The sequence below is a fragment of the Quercus suber genome, unplaced genomic scaffold, assembly GCF_002906115.3.
Source record: "Quercus suber isolate HL8 unplaced genomic scaffold, Cork oak 2.0 scaffold_997, whole genome shotgun sequence".
NCBI classification, from domain to species: Eukaryota; Viridiplantae; Streptophyta; class Magnoliopsida; order Fagales; family Fagaceae; genus Quercus; species Quercus suber.
In genome coordinates, this window is record NW_027070412.1 from 139799 (window position 1) to 167179 (window position 27381).

Below are 27381 nucleotides of genomic sequence, written 5' to 3' on the forward strand. Positions count from 1 at the left end.
TATAAACTCAAATTTGACTGTGTTCAAAATAAAATTAAATAAATAAGCTTAATTTTTTAAATATTTGGCTAGTTGACTATTAACGATGATGTGCTTTGAGCTTGAAATACACGCTTGGAGGGAGCGCTTGGTGGCTTTGAATTACATTTAAAAATTGTTTCCAGAATGATAGAGCCGCTTATTTGACTTTTGCTTTGCGCTTTGCTGTCTCTCTCGCCCATTCGGGCAGTATAGTATTATGGTTTGAAAATTGAAACCAAAATACTTTAAAAAATGTTATTATTGGATTATAGTTTTTGTTCCTATTGAAGAAAGGAGAATGTATTCAGCCAAAAAAAGAGAGAAAGGAGAGTGTTAATAGATTTTTTTTTTTTTTTCCTTTGAGATAGTAGATGTTTGATATTAGATTTTAAGGAAGAACCTTTCTTTACGTGTACTACTTTTTTTTTTAGATGAACGCGTGTACTACATTTTATTAACAACGAAAACAAAAACAAATAAAGATAAGACATCCAGCTTAATATATATTTCGTTCTTATATTTCATTATGATTTTGCATAATAACTTCTAAGCTTAAATCAAAATAAGTGTTTTTTTTTAACAGAAGTAATTGTAAATGTCTTTATTTCTTCAAAAACATGTACAAGAAGCACAACTTTGTAGAAATAAATGAAATGACATGAGTATATCTCACGGATAAATTTATTATTTATTATATAAATTGTGTATATAGTACCTGGTAATTTTAAATTATGTGATACTAAATGCATAACTAAAATTTTTAATATATTCAAACTACGAAGGGAATCTATTTCAATTAGATAAAATCTTTTCCCAAATTTATATAATCAAGTTATTTTATTTTGTTAGTTGGGAAGTATGTAAATTAAGCTAATTGGTATTTTACATATTGAGTTAGATATACAATTATTTTATTATCTGTCTAGTCAAAAACATGCACAAGAAGCACAAATTAGTACAATCAAGCTCTTTTAATGTGTTCGTTAAAAAGTATGTAGAGCAAATTTATATTTTACATACTGTACTATAGATATACAATTATTTTACTATCAATTTAATTACTTAATTCACAACCACCATTGCCAAAGATAAGATACAAGTATATATATTAGGCCCATCAAAAGAAAAAAGTATATATATTAGGGAGTTGATGTAAGAGGAGAGTTGGCTACTCATGAGTTTAAAATTTTTGAGGTTCTCTGCGCAGAAAGGCAAAGGAGACAAGCATCAAAGCATGGATTAGAGAAGCAACATATAGAGGCCTTTGAAACACTAAAATAGACTTCAAAATTAAATAAACGGGGAATTCTCAAAAAAGTTTGATATTTTAAAGCGTGGTTCCCCAAAAAATGAAAAAGGTAAAGAAACCCATGCATGTCTTTTTATCTTACAACAACTCATGAAGATGATGTTTATTGTAGGGCTTAGGTTGTAAAGCGACCCTTTAACTAATGATGCTAAGAGCGTTCGTCATGTGCTTCCAAACTCAAAAGCCTTTGTGCAAGTGAGATACATACGTGACCGCATGATAGCTATGTCTGGTTAATTGGGTCCTCCAATGGGGGCCTAGCCAAAAGCTTTTAGATTAGATACCACGTGGCACAATCCCAACTGGACAAGTCTTTGTTGCCAAAAGTTGCACTCTATTATTATTATCTTGTTGAGGCGGCCTCACTGACTTTAGGGAACCTTGTGGGGGGTCACCTTTCAGCATAATTAGGGGGCGGATGTGCTGCACGTGGACATGGGTTTTTTATTCTAATTCTAATGGCTTTTAATAACTTGTGTGGCCCATCAAATGAATTGATGGTTGAAAACTTCAATTCGGACCCATAATAGCCTGGCCATTGATCAGTGAGCTTGGATTGAAGTGGGCCATGTATTGTAACAAGAAACTTCAAAGGGCTATTAATTAGGATTTGGGTTTGATAAAAATAAAAATATTTCAAATTTGTATAGGCCAGGACCAAGACTACATCAGTGTAAAACTATGAGTTGGGCCTATAGCCCAGCCCAAGAAAGAAAACAGCAGGAGATGATGTGGTAGACACTAGCAACTTCAAAGGCTGTTAATTGGGAATTGGGTTTGATAAAAATGTTTCACATTTGTAGAGGCCCAGAACCAAGACTACATCAGTGTATAATCAATAGTTGGGCCTATAGCCCAGCCCAAGAAAGAAAACAGCAGGAGACGATGATGTGGGAGACACTAGAGAGTAGGAAATTCAAATGGCCACAACGTCTTTGCAATTATATTAGGCGCTATCTGTTGTTTGATTCGGATGCCATCTTGATTTGTTCTTCTCATATTCTTTTGGTTCTACTATAAGAATCCTTGAAGTGTGCAAGTTGCAACAATATTTTTTAACTTCTGTTTCTATCACACTTCAAATTCATTCATTGAAAATACACAAATTATATATGATGAAAAACATATTGCACTTGATCTGCTGTTAAAAAACTCAATCAATTCTGTTCTTATTTAAATAAAAAACAAAAATCAACCAATTTTGTAATCCTACATTTTATTTTGATAGAAAGAAAGAGGAGAGAATGGAATAAGTTATTTAGTGTTCGGTTGACATGTGATATGATTTTGTGTTAGAAGTTAGAACTTTATGTGTGTGTTTGTTTCTTAAAAAAAAGGAAAAAAAAATTACTTCTATTGAGGGAGAGGTTTTCTACCATACTCACATGTTTATTGAAGGTCCAAATTGGGTAAAAATGACATAAATGCTTTTTTTTTTTTTTTAATTTATAATTTGATAGTTAGAGAAGAAGGGATTTGAACCATGAATGTTTCTAATAGGAGCACCAAAAATTGTCAACTAATTAAATTACAAAGCTCTTAGTAATGGAAAAAAAATAGAAAAGTTGAGTTGATCGAATTTTTTATCTTAAAATTACTTATATTAAAGTATATAGATAAAAACATTTAATTTTCTTTTCCATTATTTTTGAAAACCAAACAAAGGATATTGATGCATTTTCCATTTCCTTTTTTTGAGATAACTGTTAGAAATTTCATAAATGTAAAAAAAAAACTATTGTATTACAAAACTATGCCCGCCAGCAACCTGGTTTGCGAGCCAACTTCCATTACAACCCATCATTTCATTTCCCAAAACCCCTACAATAAGCTGAGCAAAACAGAACCCAGCGAAGCCAGCATTCAATATCCTCCTCCCCCGTCTATACTAGTGCATTTTTTAGCCGCTGATACTCCAGTAAAAAACCAGTAGCCTCTCTCAAAATCTGTTCTGGGTGCCGTTGAACTTTCACTAAACAAAACTTATTTCTCGCGCTCCAAATTGACCAAGCCACCGTCGTCCACTGCTCTAGTTCTTGTTGCGAAATTCTGTCAACCAACATCTTGAACAGAGAGAAAAAATCCTGGACTGTGTTCGAAAAATTCTGGACTTTTCCTCAGCATAGCGCCCAAACATTTCTTGCTAGCGGACACTCCCACAGCACATGCGCAACAATTTCTGTACATTGGCAACAATTTCTGCGTCTATGCAGATTCTCTCTAGTTGGCAGAATATTGGAGCATGCACGCCAAAGAAAATTCTGTACCTTAGGAGGGATATTTAGTTTCCAAATTTTCTTACATATTGGCCGATCCAACCCAGCTCGTGAGTGCTCAGTTTGTGTGTTTCCCGAAGTCTCAATGCTACCTTGTAAGCTGATTTCACCGTAAAGATTATGTTGTGGCTCTCTTTCCACTCCATCTTGTCTTGGGCTGTGCTGTTCTGCAACGGAATGGACAAGATTTCCATTCTGATTCTATAGGTAAAGAGATCAGAAATCTTTCCCCTATCCCACTGCTTTATCTCAGCATCCATAAGGTTGCTTACAAGCATATTTGGCCGATCCTCCCCAAGGAAGACAGGTTTGTGGGACAGCCATCTATGCTTTGAGACTTGTATTTTTCTGCCATCTCCAACCTTCCAACCTGCCCCCTCCCAGATAATATCTCTTGCCGCCAGCAAGCTACGCCATACATATGAGGGGTTGTTACCAAGACCTGCATCCATGAAAGAGCAATTGGGAAAATATTTTGCTGTGTACACCCTCTAAAATAAAGAGCGAGTATTATGGATTAGCCGCCATGCTTGTTTAGCTAGTAAAACTAAATTAAAAGCTTGCATATCCTTGAAACCCATTCCCTATTTTGTTTTTGAGTGTACAACTTCTTCCAATTAATTTAATGTATTTTCTTTTCGTCCTTTATCTGACCCCACCAATATTTTGCCATAGTAGAGTATAAAGTGTCACATAGACTTAGGAATTTTAAAAATCTCCATAGTGTAGGTAGGAATTATCTAAGCCACAGTTTTAATCAGAAATTTTTTCCCTGCCTGTGAGATGAACTTTTCTTTCCACCCCATGACTCTTTGAGATTTTTTCCCTAAGGTCCCTAAAAGTGTTCACCTTAGATTTATCCTCAACCATTGGGAGGCCCAAATATTTCTCACAATCCTCTATAATTCTTGCCCCCATAAATCTTTGAATATCCCTTCAAACATCTGGTCTTGTGTTTCGGCTGAAGAAAATAAAGGTATTTTGCTTATTAATTGCTTGGCTGGATGCCTTCTCACAACACCTTAGTAACCGAAGGAGGTGATGGCATTCCTCCAAAGTAGCCTAACAAAATATGAAACAATCATCTGCAAACAGAATGTGAGATATGCATACCCCATTGCTACATGATAAAATACATATAGACTCTTAGATACAACGGCCTGTCTAATCAAAGAGGAGAGGCATTTGGCACATAATAGAAACAAATAGAAGATAATGGGTCACCTTGCTTAATACCCTTTGATGGATTAATGTATCGTTTTGGCTCACCATTTATAAGCACTAAATATGAAGTAGTACATATTGTTTCCATGGCTAGTTTGACCCATCTAGCATCAAAATTCAATTTGATCATGATGTGCCTAAGAAACTCCCACCCCACTTGATCATACGCCTTGCTAATATCCAGTTTAATTGTCATTTGTCTCTTCCTCTCTGTTCTGTTATTTCTCATCCTGTGCAAAACCTCAAATGCTACTATAGTATTATCAGTGATTAGCTAGTTAGGAACAAAAGCACTCTGGGACTCTGAGATAACATTGGACAATATCATTTTTAATCGGTTCGGTAACACTTTAGAAACCAATCTAGAGATGACATTTGCAAGGCTAATCGATCTATATCAGCAACTGTTTTTGGTTTTAATATTTGGTCTGGTTCCATATCCTTTCTATTCCAATGTTTTTTTTCCCCTTCTCATTCCTAGTTACAACCAAATATAGTGTAAATGTCAATTACCAATACAGTTCAGTAGTTGAGCAACCCACAAAAAGAATCCTAGGAAGATTTTTTTAATTAATATAAACGACTTTCTTGATTGATAATATTGACTGGCAGATCAAAATTCCAGGTAGGACCTTTGCGATTTAAAATGTAAAACATCAATAGGACGTGTCCACTACTAGTAGGTTCTATATAACTTAATGCACACTCTGCAATGTATACTGGTTCAGTATTATTGACACCTATGCAGAAAAAAAAGCAAAAGATATGATATTGATCGCACCAGATAAACTTTTTTACACAAATCATAAAACTTTGATACATCAAATCCTTACTAAAGAGGTATACATCATTGGATGATTCTGCAAAATCAATAAATTAAAGAACAGGAAGAAAGATTATTATTTGGTGAGAGAGCTAGAGAAGAAAGAATCGTTTAAAAGCGAAGTCCAACGGAATGAGTATAAATTATTGAATTCTAAAAAGCCAAAAGATTGAAATACAATCAAGCAAGCAAGCCCCTTTCGGTTATGCCAGGTGCCTTGCTAACAACCAACGACCAGCTACAGGTTCCACACCGACATATATTGTGCCACGTGTTGTTGTCCGACTTGTCCTAGGAAGGCCACCTGCTGGTTTGGTTGGTCACTTGGTCCAAATAATATTAACTTTGCTTTTATGTGTCACTCAGTAGCTCTTTTTTAGCCCATTAATGTCATTGCCTTTTTGGCTTAACGAGTGAATGGATAGGAAGTTTGATGGTCAAACAGTTTAGGACAATTTTTTGTACAAAAGGTGCCTGTTTAGTATCATGGTAAGAATTAAGAAGTAAAGCTTTAATATAGTTTTTTAAAATTGTGGATTTATAATACATGAATGGTGTGAATTGTACAATTTTGATGTTAGAAATGTTATAGTTTAAGAGGTTAAAACATATTATAGGTTCATATACTTAATACTTGTAAAACAAATTCATTAATTCTAAGCTTTGTCTATGATTAGCTAGAGTTCTCTAACTAGTATATAAACTTTATATTAGATTTATTATAAACTCAACTGAGTAGCTAGAGTTCTCTAGCTAGTATACAAACCTTATATTAGATTCATTATAAACTCAAATAAGAATACACAAGATGTAGCAATAATTAATATTCTTTTATTGTGGATTTCAGCTGTCAAACCAAACCATATTAAACTCTTAGCTGTAAAAAATTCCTTAAAACCCCTACTACTAAAAAAGACTGGCAATTTCAGCTAAAATATTTTCAATTCCCATAGAGTACTTTTTTAACCCTTTCAAAAGCATTACCAAGTAGGCAGAATATCTTTCATAATGGTAAGCTGTGATTGGAATAAATCACATTCATATAAAACTATTATTTCTAGGCTTCTAGCTAATTTTTTCTTTTTGCATATAGAAAAAGAAGAAGGTTAAATTGAATAATTTTCCATATCAGCAACGTTTGGATTATGTCACCTAATCAACCTCCACGTGTACATACCTGTGATCCTAACACACGTATTTGTCCCCATAAAAACCGGTCGATTTGCCTCACTTCTCAAAGTCTAGTATCAAAAAAAAGAAACTGAAATCAACTGCTCCAACTCTGGTCGGTTATCTCAAAGCACAGTTTGGCTTCACTACTCTCTTTCTTCATCGGTTACTAACAAGTCCTTGGATTCCTTTTTTTTCCATTTTGTCCGAGAATTTATTCCAAGATCATCCAATGTTTTTTCAAAAGCTTGTTGAGAAGGCTGCAAAGAAGGTTAGTGAGTGACTTTTTTTTTTTCCTCTGTTCTTTGCTTGATCTCTTATATTTGTTCATTTTGGAATCAAAGATCAACATGAGTATTGATGTGAAATGTTTCACCTTTGTGGGTTTGATCGATCACTGATTTCTCTGTCTGAAACTTTTGGAGTTCACTGTATTAATTTGTTGTCCATAGATTTAGCTTCATCTGTGCTTGACTACTGAATTTTTTGTCAAAAGAAAACCTGCATTTAAAATAATAGCTGTCAGCTCTGCAAATCAAGCTTTCTTTCTTTAATACATAAATGCCATATATGACCCGCTGATCTTGCTTCCTAATTTTTATTCTTTTTTTTTTTTTCTGATAAGTAATCACAGAGTTTGGCAAAAAATTAAATCTTAAGTTCAAATTTTTTATTTTCTCAAAAAAAAAATCAAAATTTTTATGATATATATATATATATATATTTAAACATTCACATTTTACGTTAATGGGGTCACAAATTCAATGGTATATCTGTATTATGTGTATTCATATAACTATGCCTACTATATATATATATATATATTTTTTTTTTTCGGTTAAGTAACTACGTATCTGTTATAGAGGGGGAAAAAAGAAAGATAGAAGAAGCTGCTTCTAAATTTCTAATCTTGAAAAGACAATAACGCAAATCAAACCAAGAGTCAAAGGACTTTTGGGATGAAAGAGAAATGGTGCAAAATAATTGTTGTTGTTGTTGTTGTTGATGTTGATATATTATTATTAGTAGCAGTAGTATATAAGTTTTTGTCAACTAGAGGATATTTTTTGAAATTTTCAATTAAGACATTCAGATTCAAATCTTCTATAATAACTATCGAATTATTATCAAATAAACATTTTTTTTAAAGTTTTCAATTAATATATTCAAGATTTTAATTTCCTAGAGTAACTATCAAATTATCATAAAATAAAATAAAAAGTTATATATATATATATATATATATATATGTTGTTATCAAACTATCATAAAATAAAAGTTAAAGGAAAATTAGAAATTGAATTACCTCATCTGCAGCACTAATCGTGCATTGATTGTCTGTGATAAATTTTGCTATAGTTATGCTTGCTTCCACAAATGGCATCTTCAACATCAACTCCTTTGGGAGTGAGGGTGGGGACCTAGATTGGCATTGTAGAAGATACTTTTCAATCAAGCAATCATCATAGGCATAAACATGTCCTGATATTCCAAGCAAAAGGAGACAATCTTGCTTATGCTTGCTTTGCTCACTGCTTGAAATGATCTCCATGTCAATACAAGCCTCAGGCAAATGAAGTCCCAGCTTAATTGTGCGGGATTCAGTATGCTCATTCAACAAGACCACCTGCCTCATCAAAATATAATTTTTACAATTTAATCTCAAATTGTGACTATAATCCAAAAGCTGTATGTATATATTGCAGAATTAGCATCAAAATGTAATCTTGATCCAAACAAACCCAAGAAGGGGAAGTTAAGGTGACGTATTCATACAGAATGTTAATCTGTTCACTGTGATACACTTGTGTCGATGACTTGGTCTGAAAAATACTAATCCTATCAGACCTTGTGGTGGCACTGAAGTTTTCAAACTACCTCATTCAACTAAAAATATTTATTACAAAACCAAGAAACTTCTAAAAAATTATTCAGCATACTTCTTGAATATAATTCATGAATAGATTTTTCAGAAAGACAGACTCCCAAGTCAAAAAAATAAGCATACTTGCTTCATTGACACAATGATATTGCAAGAGTAATTGCCAAATACCTGCAACAAGTTCACAGACACAGAGTTGGAGGCACCTATAACATATAGTCGACTTGCTTTCCCATCTGCATAAACCCATTTTAATGATGCTATAGGATTTTTCTCTGTCTTGTACCCAAGATTGAGTTTGCATATAGGAACATTTTGAGAACCACGGTTTGATGCTTCAGTACTTGGATTTGCAGTAGAGGGAATACTCCAGATGAAAATCTCTCCATTGCTGTACCCAACAACAACTTTACTTCCAAAAGGGCATGCCCAGCATGCAGAAGTCACTTTCTTTGCTTCATGATATTGTAATTGCAACATATTTCCACCTGTTGTGAAAATGGATTCACTTTCTCTAATATCCCATAATGAAATTAAGCCATCTCTAAATATTATAACAACTCTGCATTGAAACAGATAATATAAGAGAAAAATGAGGATTTCATAGATTAATCAAGATGAGGAAAAAGCTAGAAAGGTTGGTGAAACTACCTTTTACTTTCAGCTGTTGGTTGAGGCAGTATATGCAGCACAGCATTATCACCAGAAACTTCAGTTACATTCCCTAAACAAGATGATTAAGCAGGTCAGATATTACAATAAAAAAAATGCTTTGCAAAAATGTAAAGAAATAAATAAAAAATTATCACACAATTTCGACAATGTCAAATACAAATTAGCCCATAGTTTACAGCTGTTAGGTTACTATTCTGATTGATCAGATTATTTTTGTTTAAAAGTCCTAGGGACAAATTACTTGAACAAGACCAAATTTACATATTAACAGGTACAGTATGCATAGCAGTTTATGCTAATCTAACACACACGAAAACATAGTAACAAAAAACTCACAGGAGTACAGAATCATCAATTCATTAGAAAAAGATAGATAAACAGATCAACACAAAGATTGGACTAAAATATATCTCACCATGAGAAGCTGAGAGAGGTATGGTGTACTTCATTTGTACTATATGAAATGGTTCTTCATCAAGCTTCAAAACTGATATATTACCATCAGAATATCCAATATATCTGCCAAAAAAGATTAGTTGTTGACTCGTAACTTAGTTTGAAATAGTGTAGAATCCCAATTTGAAAGCAATAAACACTTACATAAATAGACTATGTTGCATGACTGTAAAGGAGGTAATTTCTCCCTTAAAAACGTGCACATGGGATAACAGCTTCTCATCTATGTCCCAAACCTAGTAATAATATGATTTGCAAATCAATCCCCAAAAATAGTATTCCAAAGGCAATGCATAAAACATAGAGTGACAGCAGATTGTGATCTTTGAAAGCATAACAAAATTGACATGCCCTTTCATCAAACAGAGAAAACTAGCAGGATTATAAAAAATCAGCAACTAGTCTAGTGAAATAACTTGCCTCAAGGTGATTCTTGGAAGTTGCATTTAAAAGGATGCCGCGGTTCTTCATGAACTGAAGATAAAGATCATGATCGATGTTAGATTATCAATATTCTGAACATCCTGATGGAAATCATTTTTTCAAGACATCAAGAAGAATTAGTACACATGAAAGCATAACAGTAAATGAAAGGAAAGGAACACAAGACCTGTAAAAATTTGCTTGGTGATATCTCGTTAGATTCAAGTAAAGCTTGAGTGTTATCTTTTCCAAATAATTTAATTTGGCCATCCCTGAGTGGAAGAAATCAAATTTCATGTCAATCATACTTCAACATTTTGATGAGATAAATATCCATCTATTCAAAATTTATGCAGTGCATAGTGACTAGTTAAAATGAATAAGAATTTAGATTTTCGAGTCAAAGCTATAAAACTACTATGGATGCTAATCATTTCATTTTTATAAAATATTTAAAATAACACCAAATGTTCATATAATTTAGTTATAAAAGCTCATACTATAGGAAGCCTTCATTCTAAAACATATTTAAAATGTTGAATTCAATCAAATAAAATGAAAACATGATTAGGAAACTTAATTTTTTCCCATTAAAGGTAAATAATCTACTGTCGAAAGAGAGGTATCAATAATCAGCTACAAAGAACTCTCGCCAAGGTTGCTGTGTAATATTCTCTAGTGCCCATATTACCAATTTAAACATGTTAGAAATACTAGTGTTTTAGGCTAGGTAAAAATAACATAGAGCTATAGAAATACATAAGGGCACAACTTTTGTAGCTGAGGCAAGATGAAAAATGAAGACAAAAGAAATGAACAAAAGAATTTAGGATTAGAAGGATTGGAAATGACAACTTACTTTGTAGAAATTGCAAGTATCTTTTGAATGGAGTCATAAGCAAACATGGTAGACCCCGAAGGGATCCCATAATGGAATACCACTCGTGGGTCTACCTCACTTGATTTCAAACCATCTACATTCCCTCCAGGCTGCAACAAAAGCAGCAAAAATGTCAAGCTCAAGAGAGAAACTTAAATAAAATTTTCTGGCTAGCTTGTTAATTCTGATTGTCATATTTGATGAATAGGCATTGAGTTTTCAGTTTTAGCAGTTTTAAGCTTTTAGCACTTAGCAATCACCTGGCGAATTATCAGAAAAGTACACAACCTTAAGGTAAAGGTTTTATGTTAAATTTCATAAAAAACAAATATACACCAAACTAATTCTTTCAGGCATTTTACACTAAGGACAAAACTTAGGTATTCTTAAAATATAGTTAATGTGTTACTCCACACCAATAAAACTAAGTCACCTTATATAAAAATTATTTTTTCACTCGAGTTATGAGCTTATGTCAACTTATTTATATGGGAAAAAAATAAATTGGTTTTTGGTGATAATGGGTCTTTAAGGTTTTAGAGAAGCTCCCAGAAATTCTGATTCAGCTTTTGTTAGCATAGTAATATTACTAATGAATGCGAAGACATAATTTAGCGGCCTGCAAATAAATTGTGCACCCCACCATAGGAGCAGAGCTAAACCCAGCAATACGGCATGGCAGCATTGACAGAACTCATATTAACTACATCATTCAAATTTCACCTAAAAAGAGAATAGTATAAATAATTATTTTTTTTAAAAAAACTTTAAATTTAATTGAAGATTCTGACATTTGGTAAAAATCATTGACCATCAAACTAAATGAGTCTATCCTTTAGATATAAAAAGGACATAGTGGGAAGTATCACTCATTCATTAACCACCGCCCATCACGTGGACATGTTGACGGTTTCATTATTTGGATCAACCCATTGACTGGTAATCCATCATATATACCAAGCTCTTATCACCAATTGACACCTCATGAAGTTTTTATTATTTAATGTCCCCATCAAAAAAATTCTTCAAATTAGGTTCTTCATCTATCTCTCTCTCTCTCTCTCAAACCGAGTTCAAATTCAAAGAAATATTTATTATTTTATTTTTTTATGTTATATCAATAAGAGTTATTGACATGTTTATTTGTAAATATTTTATAAGAATTGATATTAGCTTTAATATTTTTATATAAACATTTACTAACAACATATATATTACTTTTTCTTTTATTTTATGATAGTTTGATAACAACATATATATATATATATATATATATATAACTTTTTATTTTATTTTATGATAATTTGATAGTTACTCTAGGAAATTAAAATCTTGAATATATTAATTGAAAACTTTAAAAAAAATGTTTATTTGATAATAATTCGATAGTTATTATAGAAGATTTGAATCTGAATGTCTTAATTGAAAATTTCAAAAAATATCCTCTAGTTGACAAAAACTTATATACTACTGCTACTAATAATAATATATCAACATCAACAACAACAACAACAACAATTATTTTGCACCATTTCTCTTTCATCCCAAAAGTCCTTTGACTCTTGGTTTGATTTGCGTTATTGTCTTTTCAAGATTAGAAATTTAGAAGCAGCTTCTTCTATCTTTCTTTTTTCCCCCTCTATAACAGATACGTAGTTACTTAACCGAAAAAAAAAAATATATATATATATATATAGTAGGCATAGTTATATGAATACACATAATACAGATATACCATTGAATTTGTGACCCCATTAACGTAAAATGTGAATGTTTAAATATATATATATATATATATCATAAAAATTTTGATTTTTTTTTTGAGAAAATAAAAAATTTGAACTTAAGATTTAATTTTTTGCCAAACTCTGTGATTACTTATCAGAAAAAAAAAAAAAGAATAAAAATTAGGAAGCAAGATCAGCGGGTCATATATGGCATTTATGTATTAAAGAAAGAAAGCTTGATTTGCAGAGCTGACAGCTATTATTTTAAATGCAGGTTTTCTTTTGACAAAAAATTCAGTAGTCAAGCACAGATGAAGCTAAATCTATGGACAACAAATTAATACAGTGAACTCCAAAAGTTTCAGACAGAGAAATCAGTGATCGATCAAACCCACAAAGGTGAAACATTTCACATCAATACTCATGTTGATCTTTGATTCCAAAATGAACAAATATAAGAGATCAAGCAAAGAACAGAGGAAAAAAAAAAAGTCACTCACTAACCTTCTTTGCAGCCTTCTCAACAAGCTTTTGAAAAAACATTGGATGATCTTGGAATAAATTCTCGGACAAAATGGAAAAAAAAGGAATCCAAGGACTTGTTAGTAACCGATGAAGAAAGAGAGTAGTGAAGCCAAACTGTGCTTTGAGATAACCGACCAGAGTTGGAGCAGTTGATTTCAGTTTCTTTTTTTTGATACTAGACTTTGAGAAGTGAGGCAAATCGACCGGTTTTTATGGGGACAAATACGTGTGTTAGGATCACAGGTATGTACACGTGGAGGTTGATTAGGTGACATAATCCAAACGTTGCTGATATGGAAAATTATTCAATTTAACCTTCTTCTTTTTCTATATGCAAAAAGAAAAAATTAGCTAGAAGCCTAGAAATAATAGTTTTATATGAATGTGATTTATTCCAATCACAGCTTACCATTATGAAAGATATTCTGCCTACTTGGTAATGCTTTTGAAAGGGTTAAAAAAGTACTCTATGGGAATTGAAAATATTTTAGCTGAAATTGCCAGTCTTTTTTAGTAGTAGGGGTTTTAAGGAATTTTTTACAGCTAAGAGTTTAATATGGTTTGGTTTGACAGCTGAAATCCACAATAAAAGAATATTAATTATTGCTACATCTTGTGTATTCTTATTTGAGTTTATAATGAATCTAATATAAGGTTTGTATACTAGCTAGAGAACTCTAGCTACTCAGTTGAGTTTATAATAAATCTAATATAAAGTTTATATACTAGTTAGAGAACTCTAGCTAATCATAGACAAAGCTTAGAATTAATGAATTTGTTTTACAAGTATTAAGTATATGAACCTATAATATGTTTTAACCTCTTAAACTATAACATTTCTAACATCAAAATTGTACAATTCACACCATTCATGTATTATAAATCCACAATTTTAAAAAACTATATTAAAGCTTTACTTCTTAATTCTTACCATGATACTAAACAGGCACCTTTTGTACAAAAAATTGTCCTAAACTGTTTGACCATCAAACTTCCTATCCATTCACTCGTTAAGCCAAAAAGGCAATGACATTAATGGGCTAAAAAAGAGCTACTGAGTGACACATAAAAGCAAAGTTAATATTATTTGGACCAAGTGACCAACCAAACCAGCAGGTGGCCTTCCTAGGACAAGTCGGACAACAACACGTGGCACAATATATGTCGGTGTGGAACCTGTAGCTGGTCGTTGGTTGTTAGCAAGGCACCTGGCATAACCGAAAGGGGCTTGCTTGCTTGATTGTATTTCAATCTTTTGGCTTTTTAGAATTCAATAATTTATACTCATTCCGTTGGACTTCGCTTTTAAACGATTCTTTCTTCTCTAGCTCTCTCACCAAATAATAATCTTTCTTCCTGTTCTTTAATTTATTGATTTTGCAGAATCATCCAATGATGTATACCTCTTTAGTAAGGATTTGATGTATCAAAGTTTTATGATTTGTGTAAAAAAGTTTATCTGGTGCGATCAATATCATATCTTTTGCTTTTTTTTCTGCATAGGTGTCAATAATACTGAACCAGTATACATTGCAGAGTGTGCATTAAGTTATATAGAACCTACTAGTAGTGGACACGTCCTATTGATGTTTTACATTTTAAATCGCAAAGGTCCTACCTGGAATTTTGATCTGCCAGTCAATATTATCAATCAAGAAAGTCGTTTATATTAATTAAAAAAATCTTCCTAGGATTCTTTTTGTGGGTTGCTCAACTACTGAACTGTATTGGTAATTGACATTTACACTATATTTGGTTGTAACTAGGAATGAGAAGGGGAAAAAAAACATTGGAATAGAAAGGATATGGAACCAGACCAAATATTAAAACCAAAAACAGTTGCTGATATAGATCGATTAGCCTTGCAAATGTCATCTCTAGATTGGTTTCTAAAGTGTTACCGAACCGATTAAAAATGATATTGTCCAATGTTATCTCAGAGTCCCAGAGTGCTTTTGTTCCTAACTAGCTAATCACTGATAATACTATAGTAGCATTTGAGGTTTTGCACAGGATGAGAAATAACAGAACAGAGAGGAAGAGACAAATGACAATTAAACTGGATATTAGCAAGGCGTATGATCAAGTGGGGTGGGAGTTTCTTAGGCACATCATGATCAAATTGAATTTTGATGCTAGATGGGTCAAACTAGCCATGGAAACAATATGTACTACTTCATATTTAGTGCTTATAAATGGTGAGCCAAAACGATACATTAATCCATCAAAGGGTATTAAGCAAGGTGACCCATTATCTTCTATTTGTTTCTATTATGTGCCAAATGCCTCTCCTCTTTGATTAGACAGGCCGTTGTATCTAAGAGTCTATATGTATTTTATCATGTAGCAATGGGGTATGCATATCTCACATTCTGTTTGCAGATGATTGTTTCATATTTTGTTAGGCTACTTTGGAGGAATGCCATCACCTCCTTCGGTTACTAAGGTGTTGTGAGAAGGCATCCAGCCAAGCAATTAATAAGCAAAATACCTTTATTTTCTTCAGCCGAAACACAAGACCAGATGTTTGAAGGGATATTCAAAGATTTATGGGGGCAAGAATTATAGAGGATTGTGAGAAATATTTGGGCCTCCCAATGGTTGAGGATAAATCTAAGGTGAACACTTTTAGGGACCTTAGGGAAAAAATCTCAAAGAGTCATGGGGTGGAAAGAAAAGTTCATCTCACAGGCAGGGAAAAAATTTCTGATTAAAACTGTGGCTTAGATAATTCCTACCTACACTATGGAGATTTTTAAAATTCCTAAGTCTATGTGACACTTTATACTCTACTATGGCAAAATATTGGTGGGGTCAGATAAAGGACGAAAAGAAAATACATTAAATTAATTGGAAGAAGTTGTACACTCAAAAACAAAATAGGGAATGGGTTTCAAGGATATGCAAGCTTTTAATTTAGTTTTACTAGCTAAACAAGCATGGCGGCTAATCCATAATACTCGCTCTTTATTTTAGAGGGTGTACACAGCAAAATATTTTCCCAATTGCTCTTTCATGGATGCAGGTCTTGGTAACAACCCCTCATATGTATGGCGTAGCTTGCTGGCGGCAAGAGATATTATCTGGGAGGGGGCAGGTTGGAAGGTTGGAGATGGCAGAAAAATACAAGTCTCAAAGCATAGATGGCTGTCCCACAAACCTGTCTTCCTTGGGGAGGATCGGCCAAATATGCTTGTAAGCAACCTTATGGATGCTGAGATAAAGCAGTGGGATAGGGGAAAGATTTCTGATCTCTTTACCTATAGAATCAGAATGGAAATCTTGTCCATTCCGTTGCAGAACAGCACAGCCCAAGACAAGATGGAGTGGAAAGAGAGCCACAANTCTTTTGGTTTTTCTCTTATTGGTTAAATTAGTTACAAACATGGACAAAATGACCATTACCTTAATAGCCTTCGAAGAGATTTCATTAAACAAAGAAGATGTAGATTTATTCAAGATACAACTCATAAAGAGAGAAACGATATAAAGACCTTATAAATCATAAGACAGACTGTATTTCCTTACCATTGGAACACTCGAGGATTAAGGGGGGTCAAGTAAAAGAAACAACATAAATCTGTTCCATGTAATCTCTATCATGCACATTTCAATTAAATGCAACAAGTTTCCAAAAATTAAACATGTTTATGTCAAGATAGAAAAGGAGATACAAGAGGGGTGGGTAGGGCAGGGGACAAAACTAAGGCATCCTAAACTTTTTGGATTAAGTGTGTCTATATATGTTATATTAATTACTTAAAGAGTATCCACAATGTGTTTATCTCCCCAACAGGCAATATCAAAGCCGATGGTAGAGTGAGGCAAAGGTGGCAAGGTTATCAAGCTTTCTTTCGCAGTTGGAGCAAGGATTGTATATTGCACCAGACAAGCCTATAGAGCTCGCAAAAATGATCCTGGAGAAAGACCAAACAAAAGAGTATTGTGAATGGTGCAAGAAGTGCCAAGTTCCCATGTATAAAAGACGTATCGGTTGACATGTGAAGGCCCATGGATGATGCACGCTAGTAAAGGAAAAAAAAGCCCATAAGGCAAAGGTGTGAGGTTCTCATGGATAAGGTAGAGACTCACACAAGTGGTAGATTTGTGAGAATACACGTGTGAGTAAAATTCTACATTGAATAATAATAAGAAAACTAACATGTGTGAGGAAATTATTGAGTGTACGCGTTTGAGTGAAGAATAAGTGGTTAATATAAAATAGTTGAGCGCATACACCCATTAGACTTAAATCTTTTAGATTGAGTGTGTTTCTATATGTTATATAAACCACTCAATGAGGCTCCCCAAGGTATTTATCTATCCAACATCCACATGGAGAGGAGTGCATGGAAGGAAACCCAAATATGAAAATCCACATTCAATGTACATAGCTAGACAATCACATTCATCCACTAATCTACCATTTCATTGATTTATTTCAAATTTGTGAAGATCTAAATGGGTTTTTTTTTTAAGTTTTAAGATTTTTTTTTTTTTTGGGGNGTATAGAAATTCCAAATCCATGTTCACTACGCGCTGATGAATTTGGCTGAGAGTGGTTGGGTGGAAAGAATGATGGTATGGAATAAGGAGAGAAGTTTTGGGTTTGAGGAGATAGGGAGATTGAAGGAGAGTTTTCTGGTGGAAAGAAGGATGGTATGGAAGGAGAGAAGTGTGGAAGTGGAAGCCTTTCGTTCGATGGAGTACCACTAGTCGAGGACTTGGCTGGTGGAAAGAGTGAAAAGATAGAATCAGGATTATTAGAACGCGGAATTCGTACTATTTCTGTGTCTGGAGTATCGGGTAGAGACACATCTGCTGCTGCAATGGATTCCATCAAATAAATTGAATAATCCGAAACGACAAAGGGAAGAATAATGCCACTAAAACTCGGAGGTACCTTTAATGGAATTTATTGCAAACTTCCTTGCATTTACTGCTTAATTTCCATCCCCACACAAAACGCGCTCGTAGGACTTCTTAAAAGTTAAAACTTGTTTTCACATTCCTTCATTTAAAAAAATAAAGCCGCGTGAGCCCACTAGAAATAAACTATTGTTTATCTGTCTTTTTTTAGAAACACATCTTCAAAATCATGTCTTTAAAGCATTTTGCAAACAATAAGTCTAGAAATACAATAAAATTTAAAATAAATTTCACAACTGTTATTATGAAAAGTCATTAAAGATGAATAATAAAGTAATATCAATTGTAAGTTCTTATGAAAATTAGTAGTAGCCTTCTAACTCAACATATGTGAAATTTTGTCATGAAATTGTGCATGCAACATTGCTTTTTTACAAAAGGAGTTTAATCTTATTTTGATATTTTGATCTTAATTAATTTATCCTTAGAGTTAGCAATTTGTGCTTATGTTTCGTGTTCATATCATGTTGACTAATGAGTATTTAACTATATAGGTTGACATGAATACAATATATTTATTAATCATGTCAAGAACACTTAAATGTCAAGATTACTCAATCTTATCATGGTTTGTTTATTAAAAATTTTGATGAGTCAATATGACTCGCCTACCCTATTTAATAAATGAGTCGTATTAGCTCAGGTCAGCACAACGTAACATGACCCATTTAATAAATAGGTCGTGCATTCAGGTTATAACACATTTACTTGACATAATTAACCTATTAGAAATTCTCATATTTTATACAATAAATATGTTTGATAAGATATTTGGGGTTCAATCACTACCTATACCAAAAGCTAAATGATGTCTTGGTCTGATGATAAAGAGCTATCATCAAGAACGGATGTTATAGGTTGAAACTCTCTATAAAAAAAATGTTTACAACTAATTTCCAATAAATTGGTAAAAATTACATTCAATTGAACTAGTTAGATGTGGCTTAAATGGATTTCATATGTAAAATTTAAATTTTCCATGTCAATCCAAATCTGACATTAACTTGTTAAGCCTAAACCCTAAAACTACCACCATAGCTATATTTAGCGATGAAATTTGATGAGACTTTAGACTTTGTTATTCTTCTTAATATTAGTCTCTCTTTAAATTGATCTATTTGAAGATAAGTACTCTCTTTGGATTGATAAAAAATAGAAGAGTCACAACAGGACTTGTGTTTGTTGATAATTATTTCGAATTTTATTTCTTTTACTAAGAATAATTACCAACAAATTTTATTTGTAGACTTATCTCTTTTTTCTTGTGAATAGAAATTCTTTGTCTCACTTTCTATGTTCTATTTTATTAGAATCACAAATTTCCATGTGTATGATGTTTTTCCATTTTAATCTTTAATTAGTTTATAAGCAAAGAAAAAAGAATACATAATAAGTTATAATTGCTGAAACATAAAGTGAAATATAAAAAGTGGGAGAAAAGATTTTTATTCCTATCATGCAGGTTTGAAATCAAATACCAAACCAATCTAGCACCAGAAACCTAGCGCCACCACTGTAATAACCCAACAGCACCACCGCAAAACCCAACTAGAAAAAAAAAAAAAAATTAAAACCAAAGAAGAGGAGGAGAGTGCGAGAATCATTGACAACAAAAACACCTAACAAAGACAATGACAACAATCCGAAGGTGAGGATAAGAGAGAGAGAGCAACAACAAAAAAATTGACATGTATTGTTTTCTATATATATATATATATATATACAGGGGCGGAGCTAGGAATTTTTGTATGGGGGGGCCAAGTTGCGACGCTAATATATTTATCAAGACAACCCCGCCCCCCCCACACACACATATATATACAAACACGCTTTTTTACCATATGCACACACATATATATACACACGCTTTTTTATTTGATAAGTTATATATATATACACACACCCAACCAAAAAAAAAGAGTTTAGTATTTTCAATTAAAATTTATTTATGATGGCGATCTTTCATAAAATAAAATTCATTTTTTCCATTTTCATAGTAAAATTCTTAAAAAGTTTCATTTTAATTACAAATTATCAAATTGTATAATAAAGTAAATAAAAAAATATTTCAATTGAACTAATGAAATTTTCAAAAACGTGAATGATCCAAAACTTAGAGGAATAAGTTAGGTTCCAAACATATTTAAAGTTACTTTGCTCTAACCCATTATGTGCTAACTAAAGACACATTTCATGTGTAGTTTAAGTGACAAAATTTAATTTTTTTAATGAGTCAATGACTTGTTAATCGTCACATAACAAGTTGAAAAGGATAGATTCAAACATGTTTGATATCAAACTTTATCAAATATTTAACAGATTTAAGAGCATATTTTTCAATAAAAAATAGAATTGAGAAAAATAAAGTTATATCTCATAACTATTAGACCAATTATTTTTTTTAGAGTATTATTGGACTAATTCAAATATTTGGGAGGGCCAACTCTTATTTTTGTAGACTAAATTTTGAAAACATTAAAATAATTTTATATATATTTAAAAAAAAAAATTCAGAATTTTGGGGGGGCCATGGCCCCCCCACCCTTATACATGCCTCCGCCCCTGTATATATATATATATAGTAATGAATAAGCCAATGAAGTGCGTTTTAGTGTTCTTTTTCTTTTCTTTTCTTTTCTTTTTCTTTTTTTTTTTTTTTGGCTACAAAATAATGCAAAATGTATTTTTTGGCTACTCAACTGGAATGCTCTAAGTAGAAAACCACAAATACATTCTTTCTTTAAAAAAAAAAACATTTATTGCGCTCTGTTTTTTTCGATGTAAAATATTTGCAAAGGTAAAATATTTTACATGTAAAATATTTGCAAGAAAATATTTTCATTTTACATTGTTTGGCTGTGTACTTGAAAATGTTGAGTAAAATATTTTCCGATGTTTGGCACAATGTAAAATAGACACACACACACACACACACACACACACACACACACAAAACACTATTAAAAAATTAAAAAAAAAAATTATTATTAACTTCCCAAAAATACATAGAAGCAGATGAGGGAGCATAAAAGTCTACAAGGATTACAAAAAGGACTATCTTAAAACCATTGTAATAGAGGACAAAACACTTTTGGTCTACGAGGACTACATAGAGAACTACCTTGATTCCTGAAAATCAATTTCTACACTGGGAAAATAAAATAAAAATCAGAACAAATATGTCAAAAATTCCCGAAATTTCTAAGCAAATTGAAACATATTGTAACACCCCATAATTTTGATACCAATTTAATTATTGTACGTAAATAATAAAGGAGGCCTACAATTAAATTGATTAAATTGATTTGGGCCTAAAATATTAAAAATAAGATAAATACTATGGGATATGAAACTCAAGTGATGTGGCATAAGTAAATATATGAGCCTTGATAACCCTAGCCTTTTACCTTTTAAGTTACACTTGTATGTACATAAGAAAGTTCCTTTTATTTTCAGCTGCAACACATGAGTGAGCTGCGGCTATGCACAAGTAGTTCAGGTATGGTTTGTCTTGCTCTAAATTTAAGAAGTTTGAATAATCAATAGTTAGCAATTGTCACGAGCCTAGACTATCATTATACTAATAGAAAAGGGCTTCTATAATTGTATTATATTAGATAAGGAATTGTAATATGTCAGGAAAGGGCCATAAGCTTTGAAATTGTACCTAATAGAGTAATAGGCTTGGACTTTATCATGTGAAAGGGAAACGGTTGCTTTGTAGTTTTATATGTATATCGTATATGGCCATCTTGGATCTAAAACTATGATTATTTTAATGGGCAAAGGGTGCTTGTGGTTAATATGTAATCGCATATAGCCTCAATTGTTGACCGTCAAACCATCACACTTTTGTTATGGTTCAAGTACTAGTCCAGCGGCATTAAGGGAAAAATATAGGCAACCAGATTGATAAATTAAGAATACTATAATATGTGGCTTCTACTTTTGATTAATAGATATAAATATTAGGTTGATCATATAGGTATATATATCATGTGGCTTCTAAGGAATAGTAGAATATATGATGGCTAGACCTATAATGAATTGCTAGAGTTTTATAGAGTTGCAGTACAATCATGCTTATTAATAGATTTTAAAATGCGTGAAACAAAACAATTAGATTAAAGCTGAAAGTGAACTGGAGAGTTATGTAAATAAATGTAAAATTTTAGAAATATCAGTGTTGTCTAAGATTATATTGTCTAAGTGTGAAAATAGATTTTAGTGGGAAATTCGTGTATTGATAGACCAATTTTTGGTGTTACTAGGCTCTAATTCTACTGATTCATTGTGACTCAAGGGTGATTGATTTCTTTTATTTTGCTACTAAGATGTAAGTGGTGTTTACTAATTTTGGGGTTTTCCCAAAACAGTGTTGATTATTAAACTATTCTATATCAAAGAAATATGTTAATATTTTATATATAAATTGATATTTTATAAATGTTTAATGTGCACATTGACTATTCATTTTATGAAAACTGTGGGACAACCTAAATTTATTTAAATTTGTATGTGTGAATATATCTTTATATTTTGAGAATTATGAATGGATTATTTTTGTGAGCATATTGAAATGTGTTTTGAAAACCTATGGCAAGTCGGGATTAAAAGCTCAGTATTGTATTTAGTCCTTAGTAAGGGACCATCATACTGCAGCTAAACTTAGCAAGGGACGATCCCAGAAAAGGAGACAATGCACATTTGATAGCTCCTTAGCAATGGAGTATACTATTGAGGATCCAAAAAGGAAGCTCCTTAGCAAAAAAGTGCACCTTTAGATTCGAAATGAGTCATCCTTAAGAAAGGTGATGAAAAGGAGGTTCCAATTCCAAAAAGGGGACAGCACAACCCTGTCAAAGGGGCAAAAACGTTGACCACGAGAAAAGCCTAGGAAATTATTTATGTGATGATATTAATATATATATATATATATTATGATGTCTCACAATATAAAGATATTTTTTATATATATGAAGTATTTTATGATAAATATTGATGAGTTACAAGTTATGAAATTGTTGTAAGAATTATTTATTTGAAAGGTTTGTTCCCACACCCCAATATTAGTGAATTCCACTTATTGAGTTATCAAATCCCCCCCCCCCTCCCTTTATTTCCCATTACAGATACATTAGAGGGATTATTGGAGTAGATCGAGATTTTTGGGAGACAACAGTTATGAACTATTTTGTGGAACTGGAGATTTTATTATTATTTTGATGGCATTTAACATTGTATTGGAGAATTATTTTGATGTTTTGTCTTTGGTGGATTAAAGCTTTGACATTTGTGATGAGATTTAAGGTTACTGGTTTCTTTTATTTAATATTTTATGGATTATTCAAATTAAATAGACTTTTATTGCTTATGATTCTGGACGTTACACATATACACCCCAATCACTCACTATCCCAATAACTGAGTAACTGCATATATGTTTATGTGAAATTTCAAACAGAAACTCACACTCACACTAACAAAGAGAGAACTTTGCAAAGAAAGGCTTTGAGGCTTATTTTTGTTGTTAAAAATTCCGTTTTTTTTTTTTTTTCTTCCTTTGCAACAATGCAGAATTCCTAAAATCATAATAAAGAATTTGAGTGTTTTAAATTTTTTAAAAATGCAAGTATAGAATCGTGGAAGATTGCAAAAGAAAAAAAAAAATTAGAACAAAGAACCTGGGGATGAGCTGATGGCAATGGAGGTGCCAAGAAATGGTGGAGTCAACAACAACAATGGAGGATTACAAGAAAAAAAAAACACTCAGGTAGAGCTGATGATGCATAGCGCCAACGAAGGGAGGAGCCAGTGATGGGTAGTGCCTAAGGTGTTGCCGATGATAGGTGGGAGAGAAGGACCGCGATGGGCTGAGTTTTCGAGAGAATACCAATAGAGTGTGAGAGTGAGAGAAACAGGTAGAGTATCGGGCTGAGAGTGTGCACAAAAAAAGTAAAATGTTTTACCAATATTTCAAGTGTAAAACATTTTACACAAATTTGTCTTAGTTGTTTGGTTGATGAAAATATTTTATTTTTGACCAAATATTTTATTGCAAAACAAACACTATAAAATGTGAAATTATTTTTTAAAAATATTTTTCTTCGAAATAAATAGAGCGTTGATAACCAATATATCATTATCAAACAACTCATTTTATTTCCTATTCATAAAAATTTTCGCTTATGTCGTATTTAAGATAAACAAGTCTATTTTATTTTTTATGTTCGTTATATACACTCTTTACTCAAACTTAAATACATAATTTTCTTAGCAATTTCAAAGAAATTGATAATAAACAAAGTTTTTTTTTTTTTCTTGTTAAGAAATAATAAACAAAGTTGAATGGATATACAAAAATATCTTATTTAATGTTATCACCTTCCACCTCAAACGTTTTTGAGTCAACCCAGTCTTGAAGAAGCTCTGATGAGAATACAATCTGACGGTTCTAATACCAGCTTCTCTGAGTCAACCTTGTCATGAGGAAGCTTCGATGAGAATACAATCTGATAGTTGAGTGCAGGCCTAACGTACTTCGTTCATATCCAAGTTACGGCTCAAATGAATGATCTGGTGGGATCGACAATAGGTATTTTATCTGTCAAAATTCACGAACCATTTATTTGTAACATGCCGGTCAATTAGCTGTGTTGACCCGAATTCCATGACTCCATTTGCTATGGGTACCCAAGACATGGACTTGAGTCCAGCCTTACGGCCCTGGCAAGCCCGTTTAGAGTTCATGGCTGCCAGGTAGTCCTCTGGGCCCCACTTCTTACGAGTGTCGAAAAGATGGTGTATGACACTGCCGGGCCACAATCTCGTGAACAAGAACCAACTTGTTTTAAGCCCGTAATAGTCCCCATTGTAGAACCGTTTTACTGCACTAATAGTGTTGTGACCAAAAGGAGAGCCTGGCCAGTCTTTCTACCAGAACATAGCGTAGGTCCACCCCTCACGGCGGGCCTGCTCAAACTCCTCCTCCACCTCCTGCGGGACCGTGATAATCTTGTCGCTGTTGATAGACAGCCAGCAAGTTTTATGACGCTCATGAAAAAGTTCAGTAGTTATAAACCTATCATGGTCATGGGTTGATTCAATTGAAGAAGAAAAGGAACGGTTTGGCTGGAAGATTGAGGGTATGGAATAAGCAAATCCGTAAGGTGGTGTTTCACTAGATATTGAATTTCCCTGAGAGTGAGTGGGTGGAAAGAATGATGGTATGTAATAAGGAGACAAGTGTTGAGTTTCAGCAGCAGAAGATAGGGAGCTTGACCGAGAGCTGTCTGGTGGAAAGAAGGATGATATGGAAGGATAGTCATATAAGTCTGGAATTAGCGACTGGTTAGATAATGAACTATCACTACTACACAGGGACTTGGCTGGTGGAAAGAGTGAAAAGATGGAATTCGGATTTGAAAGAGAATTTGGTACTTCTGTGTCAGGTGTACCAGGATGAGACATGTGGGCTGGGGCAATGAATTCCATCAGTAATCCCAAACGCAAAAGGGAAGAAGGGAACTACGGATGGATTGCAAAGGAACGAGGAAAACATCATTTATACAAAGAGAGGAGTATACTTCATAGGAAACTTCCTCACAACTACTGATCCGCGGGTTCCTCCGAAGACGGAAATCTTGCTCGTGAGAGTTTTTAAAACTTGTTTTTTCATAAACAATTAGCCATGAGGCTAACTACAAACTCTTATTTGACTAAGTGTTTTCTAGAAACGAATCTTACAAATAAGCCAAAAAATAATAATCTTCAGATCTTTTGTGAGCCTATAGTGCCATTTTTTATGTTTTCTATCTCAGTTTCTCTTATTCTAAAATGTACTTGGTGTGGACACACACACACACANGGTATGTAATAAGGAGACAAGTGTTGAGTTTCAGCAGCAGAAGATAGGGAGCTTGACCGAGAGCCGTCTGGTGGAAAGAAGGATGATATGGAAGGATAGTCATATAAGTCTGGAATTAGCGACTGGTTAGATAATGAACTATCACTACTACACAGGGACTTGGCTGGTGGAAAGAGTGAAAAGATGGAATTCGGATTTGAAAGAGAATTTGGTACTTCTGTGTCAGGTGTACCAGGATGAGACATGTGGGCTGGGGCAATGAATTCCATCAGTAATCCCAAACGCAAAAGGGAAGAAGGGAACTACGGATGGATTGCACAGGAACGAGGAAAACATCATTTATACAAAGAGAGGAGTATACTTCATAGGAAACTTCCTCACAACTACTGATCCGCGGGTTCCTCCGAAGACGGAAATCTTGCTCGTGAGAGTTTTTAAAACTTGTTTTTTCATAAACAATTAGCCATGAGGCTAACTACAAACTCTTATTTGACTAAGTGTTTTCTAGAAACGAATCTTACAAATAAGCCAAAAAATAATAATCTTCAGATCTTTTGTGAGCCTATAGTGCCATTTTTTATGTTTTCTATCTCAGTTTCTCTTATTCTAAAATGTACTTGGTGTGGACACACACACACACAAAAAGAAGGGAAGGAGAAAGTGTGCTAAGCTACGGATGCTCGGTCCCTCTCAATTCTTCTTTTTCTAGTTTTACACATTGGAGGCTTGATGAAGTGGCTCTTACGGTGTATTTGAATACCGTTTATTTGGTTGAAAACAATAAAATAAAAAATAAAAAATTACTGTTCACGCGTGGGTTACTGTTCATTTACCTAAATGCACTATTCATATTCCCTGAACAGTGCAAGAGGCGCTAGTCTTAAAAAAAAAAAAAAAAAAGAACAGAAAACGTAGACGTGCGCATCAGCGCTATCCAAACGCTGCTTTAGTGTGCATGTGTTTCCAGGATTACGTATGTGTATTTCTTATTTTATTTTTTAGCAGTCACCACCAATCATTGGTTTTTTATTATGCGTGATTGGTCTCCTATTTGTCTAATTCTTTTTTTAGTTACCTAATTAACTAAAACCAATTCAAGAGTTATTAATTAATAAAGGTAAACTAAAGTCTTGAATCAAAAATCTTGGACTTGGAAGTCCGGTTATGGCTAGGAAAGGTATTAGCCAACCCACA

At 33.1% G+C, this 27381-nt stretch overlaps 1 protein-coding gene across 1 annotated transcript; it reads right to left on the reverse strand.

Moving 5' to 3' along the window:
- Window positions 1-8102: 8102 nt before the first annotated feature.
- Window positions 8103-13696, reverse strand: LOC112005534 (uncharacterized). Its single transcript, XM_065768798.1, has 9 exons — window positions 13371-13696; window positions 11119-11249; window positions 10447-10531; window positions 10257-10310; window positions 9981-10072; window positions 9796-9899; window positions 9357-9429; window positions 8877-9267; window positions 8103-8450 (listed from the first exon to the last, which is right to left on the reverse strand). Exons 1-9 carry the CDS (start codon window positions 13407-13409, stop codon window positions 8103-8105), a joined length of 1317 nt encoding a protein of 438 aa, XP_065624870.1. The 5' UTR covers window positions 13410-13696.
- Between the last annotated feature and the right edge of the window lie 13685 nt (window positions 13697-27381).